Source organism: Euprymna scolopes, chromosome 26 (genome assembly GCF_053919585.1).
Source record: "Euprymna scolopes isolate OS-2025 chromosome 26, ASM5391958v1, whole genome shotgun sequence".
Taxonomy (NCBI): domain Eukaryota; kingdom Metazoa; phylum Mollusca; class Cephalopoda; order Sepiida; family Sepiolidae; genus Euprymna; species Euprymna scolopes.
In genome coordinates, this window is record NC_136507.1 from 71,283,653 (window position 1) to 71,306,210 (window position 22,558).

At 32.8% G+C, this 22,558-nt stretch overlaps 2 protein-coding genes across 2 annotated transcripts in view; one reads left to right on the top strand and one right to left on the bottom strand.

Annotated features, from left to right (window-relative positions):
* The window catches only part of LOC145248165 (uncharacterized), a 132,738-nt gene that overhangs the window by 70,297 nt on the left and 39,883 nt on the right, over positions 1 to 22,558 (top strand). The gene's annotated exons all lie outside the window — the stretch shown is intronic.
* The window catches only part of LOC145248162 (uncharacterized), a 49,957-nt gene that overhangs the window by 21,409 nt on the left and 5,990 nt on the right, over positions 1 to 22,558 (bottom strand). Inside the window, exons 2-3 of the mRNA XM_080109997.1 lie at positions 5,163 to 5,310; positions 2,089 to 2,212 (exon numbers count right to left, since the gene is read on the bottom strand). Coding sequence (XP_079966123.1) covers positions 2,089 to 2,212; positions 5,163 to 5,310 — 272 coding nt within the window. The remainder of the gene's footprint in view (positions 1 to 2,088; positions 2,213 to 5,162; positions 5,311 to 22,558) is intronic.

Here is a 22,558-nt window from a genome sequence, read left to right on the forward strand (position 1 = left end):
AGATCCCGTTTGGCCACGTTTTTAAAACGCAGCACCGAGCGATCGTGGCTTCTTGTCCCATTTGCCAGTTTGCTGTAGAGGATATCCTTAGGGAGACGGCCATTGGGTATTCTGCATAGGTGTCCAAGCCAACTCGATCGTCAGTTCTTGAGTGTCTGGAACAAGGAGCGGCTGCCAGCACGTCTTAGCACCTCTTTGTTGGTGATTCTATCCCACCAATTGATGTCCATATGTCGCAAGCATCGGAGATGGTAGACGTTCAGTTTTTTCTCATAACGAACATACATGGTCCAAGTCTCTGCTCCATACAGTAGGGTACTCAAAACACAGGATTCGTAAATGCGGCATTTTGTTCAAGAAGTGAGGTATTTATTGAACCATGCTCTTTCACGCAGTCGGTTGAAAGTAGATGCTGCTCTACCTATGCGCGTTTGTAGCTCCTGTTCAATGGATACTCCCTTGTTGATGTTGGATCCAAGATACGCAAAGTTCTCGACAGTCTCTAGTTTGTGGCCATTGATGGTGATTGGTGATGCGTCACCCTGGTGCATCACAACTGTCTTTTTCACACTGATTACCAGTGCGAACTCTGCACAAGCAGCGCTAAAAATACTACTTCAAGGTAAAAAACAAAACAAAAAATAAACAAAAAAAAACAAACAACTAATCATTAAGCAGCAAGATGTCTGCTAACAATATATTTAAACTTTAACAGTACAATCAGGAAAGTAAGAAACAAGGATGGAATTCCAAAGTCTAGCAGCCCAAGGAAAGAAACTATTAGAGTAGAGGGCTTTCCAGCATCCAGGGATCTCAATGGAGAAGGGATGGGATTTTATCAGGAATATGTACATTAAAGGGGCACAAGTGCTAGGAGTTCATCACAGCACATGCCATTAAAGTACTTGTAAAACAGGCACAGCATTGATGGGACAGAGGTTGGGGTTTAGCTGATAGTGTGGAACTTATTAGGTTGGGGGATTTTTGTAGAGAATTTCTATAAAAAAAAAAAAAAGAAAAATCTGTATAATCTGATGATGATGAAATGAAAATATATTCCAAAAATCATATAAATTGATCAAGTAGTTTAATTTTTATAAAGAAAATTATTTTTAAGTGATTAATAGTAATTTGTAGGCATTACAAATTGCAAATTTTGAATTATTATGGAGTTATCTATCTTATTTTTATTTTTTTAGATATTTTTCAAAATGGCTGGCAGGACACTTCTCGTATACTCTATAAATTTGATTTTCTTATTTAAAAATAAAACTACTTGATCAATTTACATGATTTTTTAAATATGATATTTTCGTTACATCACAAGTACATACATCATACAAGAACCAATTGGGGACTCTTTTTCAGACCCTATCTAAGAGGGAGAGACTAGTGATAGATACATCAGTGTAACGTGTACACCCTTTTTTTTTTTAAACTGTGTTGTTAACTTTTAATGGACCCAACACGTAAACTCCGTCACAAGGAAACATAAGAAAGGAAAAAAAAACTAGACTCACTTTCCGTTTTTAACAAGAAGCCTTTTTATTTAGTATTTCGAACAACACATTTTTTTCTAAATATTTAAACAGTTCATTTCTCCTTTTCTGACTGCGTGTGACTTCATATCTGCTCTTTGACACCACCCACAGGTCTCAAAACACATCTTTTTTCACTCTCATGTCTTAAATCCTTTACATCTCGAATACATCCTTCTCTAAACACGTTCTTTTTAATCTTTGCTGTGACGGCACATCGCACAACTGGCTTGGTCATTTGCATATTGCTGCTGCTAACCTAGTTACTATTACATCAGTTCTCATGAAACCATCAAAATCAGTGCACAGAAAAGAAAAACCGGTTCATCAAGTTAGCACAGTGGCAGACCAGCTCATCTTCAAAATGGCAAAGACCATTATTGATGGAAATTGCAGGAAAAGGAACTACAATTTTATCTATTCTCTGCCCATCCAAATCTTCATATAATAAAAACTATAAAAGCAAACTGTAGACCTACATTTAAACGAATTACAACTCAGTAAAATGAATTTTTGTAAAAAAAAAATTAACTTGCACAAAAATACTCACCCATCCAATCACGCCAAATGTTCGTGACAGAGAAAATGGCCACCGGTAAAAATTAGGGTCTTGTTGCCAACCTTGTTTATTTGTGGACAACAACTTTGGGATACAAAATGTGGTGGGACTGCTTCTGTCAAACAAAGACAAAATTGTTTAAATAATTATAAATGGTGAAAAGATATGATATTGTCATCTCTCTCTCTCTCTCCATATATATATATATATATATATATATAGAGAGAGAGAGAGAGAGAGAGAGACAGACAGACAGAGACAGAAAGAGGGGGGGTTAGGGACAGCTAACTTTAAATTGACAACTATTTTCTTTAATTGCAGATTTGAAAACTATCGGTTAATTCGAGTTCAGCTCGGTTTGGCAATTCATCATATGGTTTCAGCAGAATGGAACCACATTTTTTTTTTTTTTTTTTTTAACGCAATGATCACCACTTATCAAGGCCCGGAAGCCACTCAGGGATAAGGGTTATTGCAAGTACATTACGTTAGTGTGGAGATTTGATGAAGTGTTTACTTAAGGTGGCGGTTCATTAGGAATTTGTTAATGTTGGACTTGAAGACATCCAAGTTGTAGTCCAGTGGGAAGCAGGCAGACGGAACAGTTCTACAGGCGTGCAGCATGTGATATGATCAATTTACTCAGAAAAACATTTGAACAAATAATTTCACAAAATGGACAACAATAACTGGCCACCTCATTCAGGCAATTTAACCCCATTAGATAATTTTCTTTGGGAGGGGGGATATATAAAGTTCCATGAATATGCTGATAAATTAGACACAACAGACCACTTGAAAGACAACATTAAATGTTTTATTGCTGAAATACAGCCTAATTTAATGCATAGAGTTTGTGAAAAGTAAAACCAGATTTTGCCATATATGTGAGGAGGGGGGACGTATTCACAAAATTGTATTTAAATTATGAATGCCAAAAATTTATCTTTGGAATAAACCACATATTTGCATAATAAAAATATTTTTCTTGGATTTATTTTAATTTAAAATTTGTTACCTCTAAAAAACAACAAAAAGAAAACAAAAACTATATATATATATATATATATATATATATATATATTTTTTGTATAATATATACAGGAATTTACACCGACTACCGATGTAAATTCCTGTATATATTATACAAAAAATATATTGCTCTTATTTCGAGAAAGGTTTTTTCCCTAATAATAGAGCACTGTATAGGATTTCTTTTTCTACAAAAAAGTACAAATATATATATATATATATATATATATATATTTTTATACCTACAGACACTAGTGTTTCATGTTTATGCAATCATCAGTGCAGGAGATAACAATTCCTGCCGGTCATGAGATTTAAAGCCAGCACTAAGCCATCTTTTGCTCCATTTGCAAGGCCTTTACTTCACATTACATTGCCATAGGATTAAAATCAATATATAACTACCAAATTAAAATCAATATATAACTACCAAAGTTTGTCTATTCTAATTTTGGCCAAAATCCATTACTTGATTTTGATTCTACAAAATGTCTAAAAGTTAAAGCCTCAGATTAAGGGGGGGGGGTTTAAGAAATTGAAAAATAAAAAATAAAAAACAAAGGATAAAAATTGTTCCCCATCATATCAATGAACTCTAATTTTAAAAAATTTATAAAAGGGTAAAATATTACTGTAATTTGTTTTAGAGGACTGGGGGTTCCTGTTTACATAACCATCCCCCACCCATCTAATATACTAAAAGAAACTTTGTAAAAAAAAAAAAAAAAAAAAAAAAAAAAAAAAAAAAAAAAATTTGATAAATAACTCAGAAAATGAAAATTTGAGCATTTATTTAATAAATATTGATTTGCCCAGAATTTCCCCTATATTAAAAAAAATGTTTATCTCTGTATGATATATGCGCCTGTGACAAAACTAAAATATCATCTTCCAAAAATCACATAAATTGATTAAGTAGATTTATTTTTAAATAAGAAAATGAAATTTTATGAGTAACCAAGAAGTAATTGTTTCACATCATCACTTCAAAACAATCTCAAGAAACAAAGAGCGACAACTCAATATTAGTTCCAACTTGCAAGATTAATGTTGCAATACCTTAAAATTTCTATTAATCACTTAAAATTGATTTATTTAAACAGAACTAGTTTATCAATTTAGGTGACTTTTTTTTTTTTTAAATATATTTTTGTTTTGTCACAGGTATGTACATCATACAGATTTTTCTTTTTGTTTTTTAATATAAGAGGAATTCTGGACAATAACCTAAATCTATTATATACATAAAAGTGAACATGTGTGTGTGTCTGTACATTTCTCTACGCAATAACTGCCAATTTTCAGTCTACAGACTCGAAATTTGATATACAGGGTATTGAGATTCGGGAAAATCTTTGATCAGTTTTCAACCAGAAATTTGGCTGTTAAGGAGTCAAAGTTCAACGATTTGACCTTTGAGAACTCTACCAAACTCCTCCACCAATTTTGGGTATAAACACTTGAAATTTTAGATATAGGTTCCTTAGACATGGATCTAACTTAATAACTTAATTTGGACCCAAAACAATAAATGTTAAGGGGTCATAATAGGGGTCAAAGTTATAAAATTGACCGCTTTTTCTTTTTTTTTTTTTTGCTCAACATACACCTCCAAACGCCCGGGCAATGCCGGGCTGAAATGCTAGTATTTCATAAAAAAATACAAGTTTTCCAAGTTGACATCACAACGATCTTCAGAAGAATGGGAGTTTGAGAGAAATTAAGTTTGGGGCGAATTAGCATGCATATGTAGTAACACTTATTTTTTTTTTTTATTTAAATAAATTTTCAAGAAAAAAATTTCCGGAAATATTTACAAGCATAGTCAAGGTTTCTCTAAATCGATAAAGACCCATGCTCTGAACCCCTTATCCTTTTAATTTTTCTTTTCTATAATTTTAAAATCATAAATTAAATAAAATAAATTACAAAATTATATTTCCTTTTCATGCAGGTGAGATATCCCATAATATTGGCAATAAGAAGAGTCAGAAAATGATAAAAAAAAAAACAAACAAACAAACAAAAGTTACATTTTTTGAGTCTTGGGTGGTTGGAAGTCACTGGCGGGTGTCGGGCAAAGCAAGGATTCATCATTGCTGAAGTCTGTCGGCTTATCAGTCGCCCCACTTAATCTACCCAGGGTTGGTTGAACGGCCGTCTTCCATTTGAACCGTATGGCTGAAATGGAATTAAATACAAATTATATAAAAATATGCAGGATTGGTTTGATTGTTTTACGGCATATCAACTCCTTTTTAGGTTATTTTATGTCGAATTTAATACTCTGGGAAAAAAAGTTTTAGGCTTTAAGTTTTTTTTTATATTTTTAAATATTTATTCATGGTGTTTAGTTTGGTGGTTTTGTTTTACAACATATCAACCCTTTTCAGGTTATTTCATGACAAATCCAATAATTTTGGAAAAAGTTTTACGTATCAAGTTCTTTACATCTTCAAATTCATGGTGTTTAGTTTGGTTGTTTTGTAGAGGAAATCTTTTTTTTTTTGCTTTGCAGAACATGATTGAGTTTTGCAAATAGAAAGGTAAAAAACAATGTTAATTTTTTGTGCATTTTAGGTAATGAAGCTAGTATACAGAAGAGGACTTGATTGAAGGATCATAGAAAAAATATGTAATTTTTTTTTTAAAGTAACCTTTTGGACAGCCATTATCCAGGATGAGTCAGCAGTAATCAAGCAGTGAAAACATTTTTTAATTTAAACTACCTGTATCTACCCAATGTTACCCAGAGTTCATTATTTTAGTTTAAAAAAATAATTTTTTGTGGCACATTTAAAATTGTTGCCGGGATACAATGAAGTTTTCATTTTAGTGTTCATTTTTATTAGCAGGCTGCCCACTGTTGCTGGGTCGTAAAATATGCATAAATATTATATTTTAATTCATGTAGATTTCTTATTCAGTATTATAGAGCAAATTCTCTATTGATTATTATTCAATATATAGTAATGATTTCAAAAGTTACAAAAAAATATATGATTTGGTACCATCTGCTAGAATTGAAACCAGACTGTTTAGTGCGTTGGCCTTAGTTATTTATCTATCCAGCATCATTACCATCTGAGCTACTAACAAATAAATACAAAAGGTTAAAAATTAAGCAACTTTGAATGTTTTTGTGCGTGTACAAAAGTAACAGCCTAAGTAATGTTTTATTCAACTTACCCTGCCAAGGTCAACTGTTTTGTTTTTGATTTTTTCTCCTCTTAGCAGCAATTTTTGCTGGCTAAAAAACGAATCTCTAGTGTGCTACAGGTCCAAATACCCTGTATATCAAATTTCAAGTCTGTAGACTTAAATATTCAGAAATTAGTTTCTTTTGTATGCACACCAACAAAGTCATTTATATATATGAAAATATTTCCATGTGCTAGAACGTCTTCATCTTAAATTTTATGCAATTATGCAGAATGTAAAAACTATGCATAAACAGAATTCAGCATAATAGTAAAATGAAACCAATCATCTAATAAGAAACCATAAAAAAGAATAATCAATTAACGTTCGTTTTTCAAAGGATTATGCAAATTAGTTTGCTTTCATGTACTTGCTTACATATCCATGATCATGTATATTAAGTTCGCTTTAATAATTTTTAAGTAAAAAAAGAAGGCTTTTAATATTGTCAAAGCGAGACCCCCCCCCCCGAACTTTATAAGTATATAAATGTTTGCACAATTCTTTTTAACTTTAAGTAGACAACTCCTATTATAGTCTTCAATTTAAAAGGAGTCATCCATCTTGATTTTTATTATAAGATGATTATTTAAAAAGGTTTCAGCGATTATACAGACAGGGGCACAGATGATTAAGAAAAATTGCAGTTTGAAATAAATTAACAAAATCCCTTCGATATATTTCCGTATCAAAAGAAAAATGAGGTATCGATACCAAAAATAAGGAAAAATTGTCAAAGAAAATTTTAATTAAAATATTTCAGATTTGCATTAAATTTGATTGATAGTCTCTAGACATCAATTAAGTCAGGTTCACTGAATTTCAATTTCTACTGAAGATCCAATTAAGTTAACTCTTAAATTTTAGACATTTTCTAGAATCAAAATCATGTAATGGATTTTTATGAAAATTGGAACCATGTACTCTAGACAAACGGTTCAGAATTTAATATTTGTAAGGAACATCAAAATGATGCAAAGCTGTTCTGTTCAAGAAATTAATTGTTTTAGTCTTGTGATGGGTATTCTTCTATCATATACAGAGTAGAACAGTAAAATTGTCCCCTAGAAAAGACGATATGATTCTATTTCTCACAACACCAAAGCCAGCCTGATTGTTGCCATCCGCCAAACAGACAAATCACATTGAGAAAACTCAACAAATCTGGGTATTCTTCTGGCAAAGAGCAAATGTTTTTTTTTTAATATTTATTTAACTTCAGTAAGTTTTAAGATATCAAGGGTCTCCCTCCTGGAGCTAACACTTGATTCTGTTATGATTTAAATTTATATCCGAGGGCTCTTTTAAGAATAGATGCTGTTCCCTTTATGGCTGCTATTTGTATCTCGTTACAGCTTGGTCTTCCAGGGATTGTTTCTAAGTATTTCTGAAGATTCTTTTTTATTAAACCAGTTGCTCCTATCACAACCGGTATAATGTTTATTTCTTTCAGAGACCATGTCGTTTTTAGATCATTTTTTTAGGTCCTGATATTTTGTTATCTTTTCCCGTTCAGCTCTGTTAAGGCCGAAATCATTTGGGACTGTGACATCGATAATGAGCGCAGTTCTTTCGGGCTTGTTCCATATTACAATATCTGGTTTGATAGTTTTGTCTTATGTATTTTTTGTTTTATTTTACTTCAGTCAAAGTTCTCAGAAATCAAGGGTCCCACAACCTGGGGCTAACACTTAAACTCTATATGAGATACATAGATATTCGAATGTTCCATTTAAGTTCTTTATTTCTCAAACATTGAGTTAGTAAAGAAATTTAGAACATAATTTTCCTCTTCCCAATAAACCATTTTCATACGTTGTAGTATATCTGTTATTTTGGTTTCTTGGTCTTACTAGATTCCAGGACAAGAATTTATCTAGTCTGGTGGATTATCCAGCTTCGTGCTATTACTTAAGATAACATCACTTGGAGAAGGTGCACCATTCCTCGTAAAAGCTAATGTAAGTTAGCCATAGTGAGGATATCTTATTTGAGCAGCAAATACTATGTGATTTTGAATATTTGGTCAGGGTTTACTTCTTTAGAAAAAGTATCCTCATGCCAGGTTTTTCTGACAAACCCCTGTACAGAGAGACCTTAGACACTTGAGGACAGTGTCTAGTAGGCATTAAAAGTCAAAAACTACAAACAAACCAACAACAATGTTAGTCTTAACTGATGTTTCCCTGGATAAATAAATCTAAAATTTAGAAAAACATTCATTCTATGGGAGTCAACCAGGCTGGGTTTCATCAGGTGAGAAGCAATTTTTCAGTGTTATATAATAATTTGGAAAGAAAATGGCTACTACTTCCACAAGGAATCTATTATGTAAAAGAGAGTTGTGTGTGTGTGTGGAGAGGAATGGGCTGGCTGGAGGAGAAAGATGGGTTTGGAAAGAGGGAGGAGAAGGGTAAAAATATAGAAAGATAGAGAGAGGTAGAAGTTTTAATAGAAATATGTTAAATTTTAGCCTTAGGCAAAGCTAGATAGCCCTACTATTGTGTGTGTGCGTGTATGTATGTATATATATATATATATATATATATATATACTAGCAAAAGTACCCGTTGTTGACTGGGTTCAAAAACAGCCTACAGAAAATGGACTCTGATTTATGAAAGTATGATAGGTTATGAAAAGGAAGGGTTGTAAATTTGGGTTGAATTTGGGGGTATCAAAACCAAAGCAAAATATGATGAAAGTAAAAATAAAATAGATAAAACCCATAATTTATTATACCATACCTGTTCACACTGAAACACTTTTCACAATATTCTGTGCATCTATATTAAAAAACCTTGTTAAACTTTGTGACATATTTCCATTCTATGGAGGTCAGGTTCGAACGAACACCCCATAATTTTATTATACCATATTTCTTCAAACAGAAACATAATTATCAATGTATACTTACGCAGATAGATATGAAAAGTCTTTATTAAAATTTGTGCCTATTTCCATTCTATGGAAGCCAGGTGCGAACGAAGACCCCACAATTTTATTATACCATCCGTATTTAAGTTAAAACATACTTATCAAAGTATTATTATGTATATCTATATCAAAAACACTTGTAAACGTTTTTTTTTTTAATTTTTAAATTTTTTATTTCCATACTTTGTGGACCAGGCGCGAACGCAGACCCCACAATTTTAATGAACCGCCGTTCTACCAGATCAAACATACCCATTCCTGTGTCTCGATATATCTTCTATCATTATATGTAATCAGTTTTTTTTAAATAGAACCATATAGGAGCCTATTCGTGACCAGACACACACACAGACATTCAGCTTTATATTATAGATATATATGTATAAGAATAGACGAATCAGTTTAAGAAAACTGGATAAATATTGAATTTCTTCTCATGTTAATCTTTATGTGGAATTTTGTTATTTGATATTAGTGATACTTTTTGTTTCTCACAGGCAGAATATTATCACATGTCAATCTGTTCTTATCAACTTTTTCAATCCCATTTTTTATTACATTTCTAGGTTGATACAGGATAATCAACTGAAAATAGTCAACCAGGTCAATAGGATTTACGTCCAAAAGAAAAAAAAACAAAAACAAGAATCAATCAACGTGTTCTTCAAATGTGTCATCCATTCATTCTGCTTGTTTAGCCACTAAAATGGTTATTTTAAACTAGAGCTGAACATTCTTTGGAAATTGCATTTTTAAACTAACTTTAAAACTCTGGAGTTATGTGAGAATTTTTCACATAAAAGGGTTTGTGAAACTATACATGAATTGTTGAGAAAAGATAGGTCTTCATTTATAGAATCTAGTACCATGTTTTTGCAGAATGATATGTTTTGTGTTAGTAGCTATCAGACAGGCCATCTATCATAACAAAGAGTTCATAAAGGTACAGTAAAAAAAAAAAAAAAATCACCAAACTGATTTATTGCTCACTAAAAGTAGGCATTCAGCTAATCTATCATTCAAAACGAAGACAGTTCATAAAGATACAGTAAAACACCAAACTGATTTATGTGAGGTTAATGCATTGCTTGATAAAGTGACTACTAAATCATTTGGATATATTTTTTTTATTATTATGGGTGGTGATTTCCAAAAGAAAATGATGCAATTTTCCTCAAGAGAGGGAATTCATCCTCAGCTTCCAAAATCAACAGAGATTAGAGCATTCCTATAATGACCTGGTCCCTTTTGATTGCAGTGTAATGTTAGTTCTGTGCAGTTCTAGGAGGTCCACTCTCCCAGGCTTTGCCTTCTCTCTTTAAATAGGGAATTGGGAAAAGGGAGGAGAATGGTAAAAATATAGAAAGATAGAGAGAGGTAGAAGGTTAGTTTATTGCTAATCGCCTGAGGTGCCCTGTCAGGAATGCTGATGGGGTTACGCAGGGATCTTTTGCAGAGTTAGAGGGCTCCTTCTCTTGTGCACGGACTTTTCCAATCCTACTTTCCAACCCTAGTGTCACAGTTTTTGCAATGGGAGAGAACTAAACACTCCTCACTTTCTTCTTTTTACATGAATCTAGAAGCGGAAAAAGGAAGAAAGTGCTGTGTGTAAACTCAACAGTGCAATTTCTAACCCTAGCTTAAATTCAAGACACATAGTGAGGATGCTTACCATGGTAAACATGACAAAATTACTTGTTTTTTTTAGCTAGGTGAAAAAAGTGCAGTATCTGTTCTGATACTACACTTCTTTTTTTTCTGTTCTCATCAGTGGAAAGGAAATCATTCTAGACTGAAACAATTTTATTTTTGTCCCAATCCAGAGTGTGCTTCAACAAAGGACAACTGGATTTTGATAGAGCTCCTACTTGTCACAGCTACTATCTCACTATGAGAACATCCAAAACGATATTCAAGATGGAGATAATGTAGATGTAATCTATATAGATTTTGCAAAAGCATTCAACAAAGTAGACATCAGTATACTCCTGCATAAAATTCACTCACTCGTAATTTGTGGAAAACTTGGAACATGGATACACAGCTTCCTTTCGGGCAGGACACAAAAAGTAACCATTTAATTGAGCTTATCAGAGAAAGTAAGGTCAACGGCATACCACAAGGCTCAGTATTAGGTCCTCTATTGTTTCTTATCGTGGTTACTGGCATAGATGGAGACCTGGAACACTCCATAGCAACATCTTTCACTGACGACGCACGAATCATGAAAAAGATCTCCACACCACATGACCCAAGGCAAGAAGACCTCAACAAAATTATAAAATGGGCTAATGACAACAATATGGCTCTATATGGAGACAAATTTGACCTACTCCAATATGGTAATAAAGACCATCTCAAGAAAACATCTGGATACTGGTGTGGCCAACAAGAAATCACATCAAAGGAAGTAGTGAAGGATGTAGGGGTTTATATGAGCAAAGATGCCACCTTCACACAACATATTGACCACACTAGATCGGTCGCAAGACAACAGGATGGATACAGAGAACCTTCAGGAGTATGAACAGCGAGTTTATGCTCACACTATGGAAATCCCTTGTCCTCCCAAAGCTGGAATACTGATGTCAGCTGTGATCTCCACAAAATGTAATAGAAATATGCAAAATAGAAGCACCCCAGAGAACATTTACCAGCAAAATATGTGGAGTAGACCAAATGAATTACTGGGAGAGACTGAAAGACCTGCAACTGTATTCACTACAACATCAAAGAGAATGATGTATTATCATCCATATATGGAAAATCTTGGAAGGAAGGGTCCCAAACACAACAATAGTAGAAATAACCCACCAGTGAAGAGGGAGGCTGTGTTATATAAAAACCACACCTGGGACTATACAGAGGATTAAGTCCCTCATCCACCACAGCTTCACCTACAGTGGCACAAGAACATTCAACTGTATTCCAGCCGAAAGAAATATAAGAGTGTTCCCTGACACTTTCAAGAAACATCTGGCTGGAAAAGATACCTGACCAGCCATCAACACCAGGCTACCCTAGTCCCAACCTCAATCGTCTAGTAGACTGGACCTCTGGAAGTGAACAGCCTGGATGCAGTGGAGCTCAAGCTCAGCTGTGCCAATAACCAATAGAATACAAACAACCAGCCAACCAACCAAACAGCATCACATTAATATGAGTGCAACTCAAGGATTGATACATGGACCAATATTATTTCTGATCTTCATAAATGATCTCCTTAATGCAATCACATCTGTGATAATTATGAATTGTTGAACTTGCTGAGGGTGGCTCTCGGAGGCGAAGTAAAAAGAACTCTCCTATCTATGGATGACGTTAGACCATTTTTCTGTTACCGAAAATCGAGTGTCCGGATTTAACGTTATATAGACACTCTAGTTTTGTCGAATCTTGCTAAACGAGAAGTTGGGTGTATAAAACGTGTTGCACTTGAGTCCTTTCTTCAGTAATCTTCTTTGGTTTTCCAGACAGAAGACACGTCTGTTAAATTCATCTATGTTATCAGCTTGTGACCGTTAAAAGAAAAGATTGCTTTCGTTGCAAACATTAAAATGTCTTTTCTCCCCACCCCCTCCTTACTTGTTGGTAAGAATTCTGACAGCGGGTATTTGCTGATGACATCACGCTGTATTCCAAGCAGAAGGACAAGTCTAATGCACACATATCTCTATAAATCTCATCCCTATCATAGTAGCCCCTAATGCTTCAATGTCAATATGCCTCGTTTGGTGTGAACAAAGTAAATAAAAGAGGATCCCCAACCTCATCCCGATAGATACAAGACCACATCTAAAAATATCAAACAAATCTTGCAGCACTATGCCATTGTAGGGAAATGACTATTTTATGGAAATATAGACTTATTTTGAGCTGAATATTTAATTAGGCTACACAAATAGCCATAGTAAATAGAAAAAAAAAAATGGCAAACCAAAAAAAGAACAATCCCCCATTCTAAGTCTGCAACAGACGGTGTCTGGTCAAATTTAGTTCCTAATATTAAATTTCATGTTACTTATGCAGAGAAGTTAATGTGATGAAATAATATTATTTAGAAACATGGCGAGGGGAAGTGTTTTGTAACTATTCTGCACTATTATCCTTTCTTTAGTAGTTTTCTTTGGTTTTTCAGACAAAAGACACACGTGTTAAATTTGTGTATGTTATAAGAAAACATTGCTTGTCATTTTGTTGCAAACCTTAAAACGTCTTTTCTCCCCCCCCCTCCTTACTTGTCTATATATTAATACGATAGCGTGTGTGTTATTTTCTGGGTCACGCTTACATCTTTTTTCTCCCGAGTGACCGTCGTGTAATTGTTATGACCTTCCATTTCTTGTAATAAATAATTTTACCAAGTATTCTTCATAAGTTTTGGTTTCGATTATTACTGAAAGAACTCAAGTTCTATATGTATATATATATATATATATATATATATATATATATATATATATATTTTCTTCATAAGTTTTGGTTGCGATTTCGATTCACGTTGATACACCAAATCATATGGATATATTTTTTTTATTTTTGAAATTGCAACTTTATAGCATCTAAGAATCAATAGAAAATTGACTATAATAATATACGAAATCTGCATAAATTAAAGTATCATATTTAAGCATATTTTACAACCGGGCTAAGCTGGGCATCCCTGCTAGCTTAGATAAATACTTTTGCAGTTTTAATAAAAGAGCTACAATAATATCAGAGCATCTACATTTACGCTGAACATCCACAGAATGCCAACATCAACTTATTACATGTGAAAGATTCCGTTGCGGAATTTCCACAGGTACTACTAGTTGGTAAGAATTCCCACAGGGCGTATTTGTTGATGACATCACACTATTGCCAGCAGAAGGACAGATCTAATGGCTACACATATAAAGCAATGGCTGAATCTCTAGAAAATGATCTTCAGTCTGTACTGGAACAGGCTTAAAAATGGGTGATTACATTTAATGCTACTTAGACAAAACTCCTTTCCTTTAATACCTATAAGAAACCATGCAAACCACAGATGATTGATAGCATCGTCCACGAGAATTCAACAGTCAAACTCAGGCAACATCGAATAAATGCATAAAAAGATATTGCAAGATCTGCTGAAAAAACAGACAAAAAAAAAAAAAAAAAAAAAAAAGAAAAAAAAAGACAAAAAAAAAGTTATCGTGCTGAAATAATATTCAGAAACCCACTCTTAACAGAGAGGGGAAAGTGTTTTGTAATTATTCTGTACTTTCACCTAACAATTTAATAAAAAAAATGTCACAGTAATATTTATTGGGTGGGATTCTACCACCATTTTGTTTTATTTCTTATTTTGAAATCATTGTTAAGACTTCAAAGATGTAAAGAAACATTGCAGACATTTTGTGTTCTCATGTAGCGGGTTAAATTAAAAAATTCAGTACACAAAAAGATTGTGTCGGAAGTGGAGTCAGTTTAGCCTAATATGGAACAGAAGTCACTAAGCATGAAACGAAATACAAAACCATATAGAAACACTGGTTTTATTATGAAACAATAGAAAAATAAACTATTATTTTTTTTTTTACATTTTATAAAAAATCAATTATATTCAAAATATATTCACATGGAAATATATTATTTATTAAGTTTAGTTTAAGTTTAATATTAAATAATATTAAAAAAAAAGTAAATTAAATTTTCATAGTTTACGTTTTTATAAATATTTTTTTAATATTTAAAATATATTCATACGAAAAAGTTTAAAAATTATTTTTTACATTTCTGTAAATAAAGTTTTTTATATATATTTTTTAATTCTTAGAATGTCTTTCATAAATTTTATCCCATAATTTTGTCATAAATAATGTATAACAAAACAATTGATTTATGAAATCGAATTTTTTTTTTGTTTTGTTTCACGATAGCACAAGAAGTGTTAAAAACGAAAATAATTTTTGAAATAAATTATTTTCATATGGTTTAGTATTTCGTTTCATGCTTAGTGACTTCCGCTCCATTCCATATTTTAGCTAAACCGTATCCCGGTATCTTAACGTTGTGTACTGAATTTTTTTTTTGAAGGAAAACTACGATATCACTCAAACAAAGGGAGTTAACTACTGGCTCCCAATTTGGGAGGCAAAACTAATCCACCATTTTGCGAGGACTGTACCCGGACCAATAACCTTTCTTTGATGTTATAACTGATTAAAATTTGAGTTTAAGGTATGGTTTTGTAATTGTGGAATTATTTTTGCCTCAGCCAGGGAGTATTGAGTTTGTGAGATTAATTTCTCACAGTATATTAATAATGCCTTTCTAACATTTCAGCACGGTGGAGGTTATTTAGAAAGCTATTCTTAACATGTGGCTTTGTGGTAAAATTTTACTTTAAGGCCCGTCTCACGTTCATATTGAGAAATATATTCTTTTGTAGATTTCAGTGGACTAAAAACGAATCTGCTAACCGTTCCGTTGCAGAAAAATAGTTTCCACGATATGAAGAAATTACTTTTTCAAAAGTGTGTATTTACTTTTCCATGTAAATTTAACTTAAAATCAGAATCCAATTTTTGGACACCCAGTGAGGGGGTGGGTGTTTTTGTTTGTTTATTGGCTAAAAAGTTTTGTTAGTTTTCTTTCTGTTTTCATCTTTCAATAAAGACACATAAAGATACGTGTAATTCCTTATGTTATCAGTGGTGACCATTTCTGTATGCGTAAGCATGCATACTTTTGCTCAAACAAGTAGCTTTCCGGATATTAAACAACGTAATTTCTTATGTTATCAGTGGCGACCATTTCTATACATGCAAGTGCACGCATATTTTTGCTACAAACAAGTAGTTTTCCAGATATTAAGCCATGTAATTCTATATGTTATCATAGGTGACCATTTCTGTATTCGCAAGTGCGTGCGGCAAAAAAAAAAAAAAAAAAATGCGCATACAGAAATGGTCACCTATGATAACATAGAATTACATGGCTTAATATCTGGAAAACTACTTGTTTTTCATATAATTTTAAATTGTTCATTACTACGCTATGTGATAAGGCAGTTTGGTACGCGAGTGCACATTTCACAGCCTTTGTTTATGCTCAAGCGTAGCGTAAACGAAGGCTGTGAAAGGGCGGAAAATAGTCCCAGGGTTAATACCATGCAAACGGTAAATTTGCGACGGAGACAGTTATCCTATTCTTTTAAAGCACACTGAAATCTACAATATATATATTTCTATATGAATGTGAGATGGGCCTTAAAGTAAAATAATACTGAATAAACGACCCAAAACAGGAAGTCTTCAATATCAGGAACTGAATCTGACTAGACACTGTTAGTGTTTGCTGCTGACTTTAAGTCAACGATTTTTCTAGAAATTTAATTTCATGAATTTTTTTGTGTTCCTACAAAATTTTAACCAAACCAACTCGATTTTTCCCAAACTAAACCTAAAGTTAAGTTAAAGTTAGCAAAAAAAAAAAAAAAAAAAAAAAGCAGCAGAATTCAAATTCTGTAGAATTTTTTTAACTATTTATTACAAGGTAATTATTACCAACATAAATTATTTTAAATGAAACTGTTGGGAAATTTCAAATCAATAAAAAAAAAAATTTGCTTCCTTTATTACATATGTGTAACTATTTGTGTTTTCTTTTTTAATCTTCTATAAATATAAAAGCGAAAATGTGTGTGTGTGTGTGCTTTTTCTGTATGTCTGCAAAAGGCTTTTTTTCGTTTGGCTCACTCCTTAAAACTTTTTATATGCTGTCTAGATGATATGTAAGACTTAACGGAGGTCGCACGTGTATTTAATTTGCCCGATTTTTAAACGCTATTTTTTCCAGTTTTTTTTAGATCACCGCATGTTTCTTTCGCTATTCGGTATAAAAAAAGCGAAACTGGATTCGAATTGGCTTGGTGGTCTTCAAAAAGTGATGCACGTTTGGTCAATATCGGCTTTTTACCGTCATATCAGACGATTGCTTTTATTTGGTCAACACGCTCCTAATAAACAGGGGAGCTGCTTTTCCTCCCCAGAGTCGGGTTTTCACCTCATTAAAAACTGTCCTGCAGAAAATGTTAACTGCTGAATAGGCATTGCTTATGTCGTCATAAATCTTAACTCTGCGACTTAAATTCAAACGTCTTTCACTTACTCTTGCTGACCGAGCGGTTAACATCTCACGTTTTTTTCCAACTTCGCCTCAGGGCTTCCGGTTCGATCCTAACTACCTACCAAAACTTTTTTTTTTTGATTTAAGAGCACACACACCTCCAAACACCCGGGCAACGCTGGGTACCCCCGCTAGTCTATATATATAAAAGGAAAAGTGTGTGTGTGTGTGTGTGTGTGTGTGTGTGTGTGTACACTTTTTCTGTATGTCTACAAAAGGCTTTTTTTCCAGGGGCTGCTCGGGGGGGGGGGGTCGTTCATTCTTAAAACTTTTTATATGCCGTCTAAATAATAATATCTATGAGTTAAGAACGGGGGTCACCTGTCTATTTAATTTGCCCGACTTTCGAAAGATAAATATTCCACATATTCGGATCGCCGCATGTTGCTTTCACTTTTCAGTATAAAAACAGCGAAACTGGATTCGAACCGGATGTAAACGTCACCGTCAACTATCCCGCAGTAAAACGATTTGACCTCATTAAAAACTGCGGAATAGCGTGATGTTTGACATTCACTTTTTAATCAGTCTTACATTGCTACTGTCGCCGTTGCGAAGGGTGTCCAGGCTCAGCCTATTGGCCTCAAGCCTCTGGGTTCGAGCCTACCAGCCCCCCCCCATTTTTTTTTTTTTCCATTTTTAAAAATCGCTGTTTTTTTATCATTTTTTTTAATATTCAAACAGGGTTAAGTTTCCTTTTTGTTCTGCTTTTTGTGTGGCAGAGCGGTTAACGTCTCACGTTTTTTTTTCCAACTTCGCCTCAGGGCTTTCGGGTTCGATCCTAACTACCTACCAAAACTTTTTTTTTTTTTTTATTTAAGAGCACACACACACTCCTCCAAACACCTGGGCAATTCCGTGTACCCCCGCTAGTTTAATATAAGGGCAAATCGAAATATTACACAGACTAAGTTTTGAAGTTCGCAGCAAAGGTTATTGGTTCATATGTAACCCTCGTGTCGTGCTTCGGTTTCCCAAATTTATTAAATAAAGCCCCTTCCCTCTCAAGAAGAACTTTCTAAATAATAACGTTATTTCAGCACGCATCCGAAAACTGCAGAAGGGGTGAATCCAAGTTTAGCGTTACAAATAACAAATTTTTGAGGAAGGGCATTATTGCCAAACAAATTATTTTGCACTAAATAGTATTTTTTAACCATTGTAAGCATAGAACAAAATATCGAAGCCGGTGATTTTGTTTACTTTATCGCCATCATCTAAATTGAAAATAAAAATGTCCGCATTCTTTAATCTGATTGGTTAATTTTTTCTTCGAGAGTGACCTGCCCTTTCTTTTTTTTTTGAAGGTGGGTGCATGTGTGGAATTTTCCCTTTATTTAAAACTAGCGAGGGGTACCCGGCGTTGCCCGGGTCTTTGTAGGTGTGTGTGAAAAGCAAACCCAAAAAAAAGAGGTGCCCGTGAAAAAAAAAAGCCTTGACGACATGCAATTGGAAAATAGTAAAGTGTGAAAAAAAAACAAAAACAGGTGCGCGTTTTTGATTGACGTGACGGCGATAGCTATTCAGCAGTTAGCATTTCGTGCGGGACAGTTTTTAATGAGGTCAATAAAAAAATTTAAAAAATCCCGCTCCCTCGTCTCGAAATGAAAGCTACCGTCTGATATGATGAAGTCGACATTGACCAAACGTTACTTAGCTCTCTAGAGACCACTGGCTCGGGGCCTGTGATTAGAGTCGAGTTTCGCTTTTTTTTTTATACCGAATGTAACGCGTGCCGATGCGGGAAATGTGGAATAATTAACGTTTGAAAGTCAATAAAATTAAATAGACAGGCGAGCTCCGTGGTTAACTGTGAGATACTACAATTTATAGATGATATAAAAAGTTTTAAGAAGTTGTGAAACGAGTGAGCGCTTCTCTGAAAGAAGCCTTTTGTGGACATCGAGGAAAAGCGTACATACATACATTTTCGCTTTTATATATATATATATAGATAAAAAGATAAAATAAAACAAACGAAAAAATTATTGATAAAATTCATCAAATGTAAAATAAATTTATCTTATTTCGTACAAATGTAAAATAAATGTTTAATAATGTTTGTTTTATTTTATTTTGTTCAAATCTTGTTTAATAATTTTTTTGTTGGTTTAATTAAAATAAAGAGAAATCCACCACCCTCTTCAAAAAAAGAAAGGGCAAGTTACTCTCGGAGAAAAAAATGGACCAATCAGATTAAATGATGACTTTATAAAGAAGACAAGCGGACATTTTTATTTTCAATTTAGATGATGGCGATATAAAATAAACAAAATCATCGGCTTCGATATTTTGTTCCATGCTTACAATGGTTAATTTAAAAAAAAAAAAAAAAAAAAAAATACTATTTAGTGCAAAATAATTCATTTGTCAATAGTGCCCTTCCTCAAAAAATCATCTGGAATTTGTAACGCTAAACTTGGATTCAACCCCCTTGGTTACTTAAAAAAAAAAAAAAAAAAAAAAAAAAAAAATCAGGAAATTAACCAATTTTAATGAAATTTTCAGTATTTATCAAATGGTGATCGTGGAATATAATGAACCAATTATTTTTATTTAAATCCGAGTGGAAATGTATTATTTTGTTTAAACAAAAAAAATACCTTTACTAAAGTTATAGTTTTCAGTAGTAAATAAAAAAACGCAAGACTTTATTTTTGCTTTTTTTTATATAAATAAAGCATCATAATTTGTAACAATAAAAATAAAATAATTTAATCTAATTTTTACAAGAACATTACGAAAAAAAAGCCCCTAAAGTCCGTATTAATGAATTCTATATAACTCGAAGAAAAATGAATTTCTCGAACTACCAATTTCACACAAAAAAATTATAATTGCAAAAAAAAATTTTTTTTTTTTAAATTACGGGTTTCGCATAATTTTTTATATGCAAGATTTTAATAATTTCCTTGCTCGCAAGAATATGAAACTTTCGGCGTAACATTTTTTATATAGTATTGAACAATAATTAAAAAAAAAAATTAATTTAAAAATATGAACATAGAAAAATAATTAAATTAAAAAAATGCAAAAGGAATGTACGGATGCGCGACTGGAGGGCGGGGGGAAGAACTTCCTCCCTTTTAATTACAGGACGTCATTTTCAGTCTTTCGACTGTCTGAAATTTTGGACTTTCGTAATTTTTGTGTTTACAAAATTTTACTTTGTTGCGTTTTGCGAACGCCAGAATCACTCGGTTTTGGGCTAATTAATGTTTTGTACAAACAAGGTGTTTTTTTTTGTTTTTTTAAATTTAATTCAATATCTTAGGACTTTATTTTACTAATTATCTTTGAAATAGACCCAGAAAACTAATATTTATCTTTTAAAGGATTTTTGGGTTTGTATTACTGTACACATAGATTCGAAAAAGTTGTCAAAAAACAAATATATAACAAATAAATAGGCACCGCCAAAACTGGGGGGGGGGCAGGTAAGTACTTTTTGACGGACCGTCTTTTTAAAAATCTACCAAAAATCTGATAATTATCCAATCAATACGAAATTTTCAGTGATTATTAAGAGAAGAATGAACTTTATAACAGTGTACTTATTTTTCATAAACGATATTTATATATATATATATTTTTTTGCTTACAAAACCCCCCCTTGTTTTGAGGGGGTACAAATATGCTTAAAATAATCATCTGAAACTGAACACAACATATTGTTTTGTTGTAAGGGACAGAATTATAGATTAAAAAAAAACAAAAAAAAAACTTGTTTGCATACCTTATTTTGACGTCTGAATATCAGAACTTCGATTGTGTTTAATTATCCCACTTTTGAGTTTTGAAGTGTGAAATTCGGTGAATATGTTAAGTAAAATAATTAATTTAAGTTAAGCAAAAAAAAAAAAATTTTTTTAATATTTATACGAAAAAAGCCATTTTAAAATCTTTGATAAATAAATTAACAATTTTTTTTTAGCGAGCTGAATAATGCATGACCATTATTAAATAGGGCATGCTTTGAAGAATCGATACAAAAAAAAAAAAAAAAAAAAAAAAAAAAAAAAAAAAATCGATAAATATTGTGCCCTCATCATTTTTTCGATCCTGTTTGAAAACGTTTGCCGCCTTTCGACTACGGTGGACCAAACGCGCTGAAATAATTTTTTTTATTTTGCTTTAAATTGCCCCCCACCCATTTTGGGGAGCCTGGCCCCCACACACATACACATTAAAAACCAAACTCATACAAATGGTCACCCATCTGGTACTGGCCAGCCTCAGCGTTAATAATACATTGAAATTTTCGTCACTGAAAAATAAGTTTTTTTTGGCCTGTTTGGTCTTCCATAGTTTGCTTTTTATACACTACAAACGTAAACAATGTCGATCTAGCCTCTAGATAGACGTGAAGTAACTGGTTGCCTATATGAATAAGTGGAATTTAGGCACCGCCAAAAATGGCCGCAAAATCAAGTCTTTGTTGTTTTTTAAAACTAAATTACATTTATTAAAATCCATTATTTCTGAGTAACTTTTTTTTTTCCAGAAAGATAAAACCCTGAATTTTATCATATAGAAAACAGAATAATGTAAAACTTTTTCTACTATTTTTAATTAAATTTTAAATGTTAAATTTTCCCAAAAAGTTAACAATTGACATTTTTTGTCTTGCACAAAAAACGTACATAAATATTTAAAAAAAAAAAGGTTTTTGAAATAATTAATTTATTTATTTATTGTCTAACTAAGATTTAGGATGATTTTCTAAGAGAATATGCAAAAATATTATAATATAAGTACCTGAATTTCAAATAATTCCACTTATTCATATAGCTAACCAGATTTCGCGTCGATTTCGCGACTCTGTTTACGTTTGCGTCTGATAAGGAGAAAACTATGGAAGACCAAACAGGCCAAAAAAACTTATTTTTCAGTGACAAAAATTTCAATGTATTATTAAGCTGAGGCTGGCCAGTACCAGATGGGTGACCATTTGTATGAGTTTGGTTTTTAATGTGTATGTGTGTGGGAGCCAGACTCCCCAAAATGGGGTGGGGGGCAATTTAAAGCAGAATAAAAAAAAATTATTTCAGCGCGTTTGGTCCACCGTAGTCGAAAGGCGGCAAACGTTTTCAAACGGGATCGAAAAAAATGATGCTATTTTTAACACAAA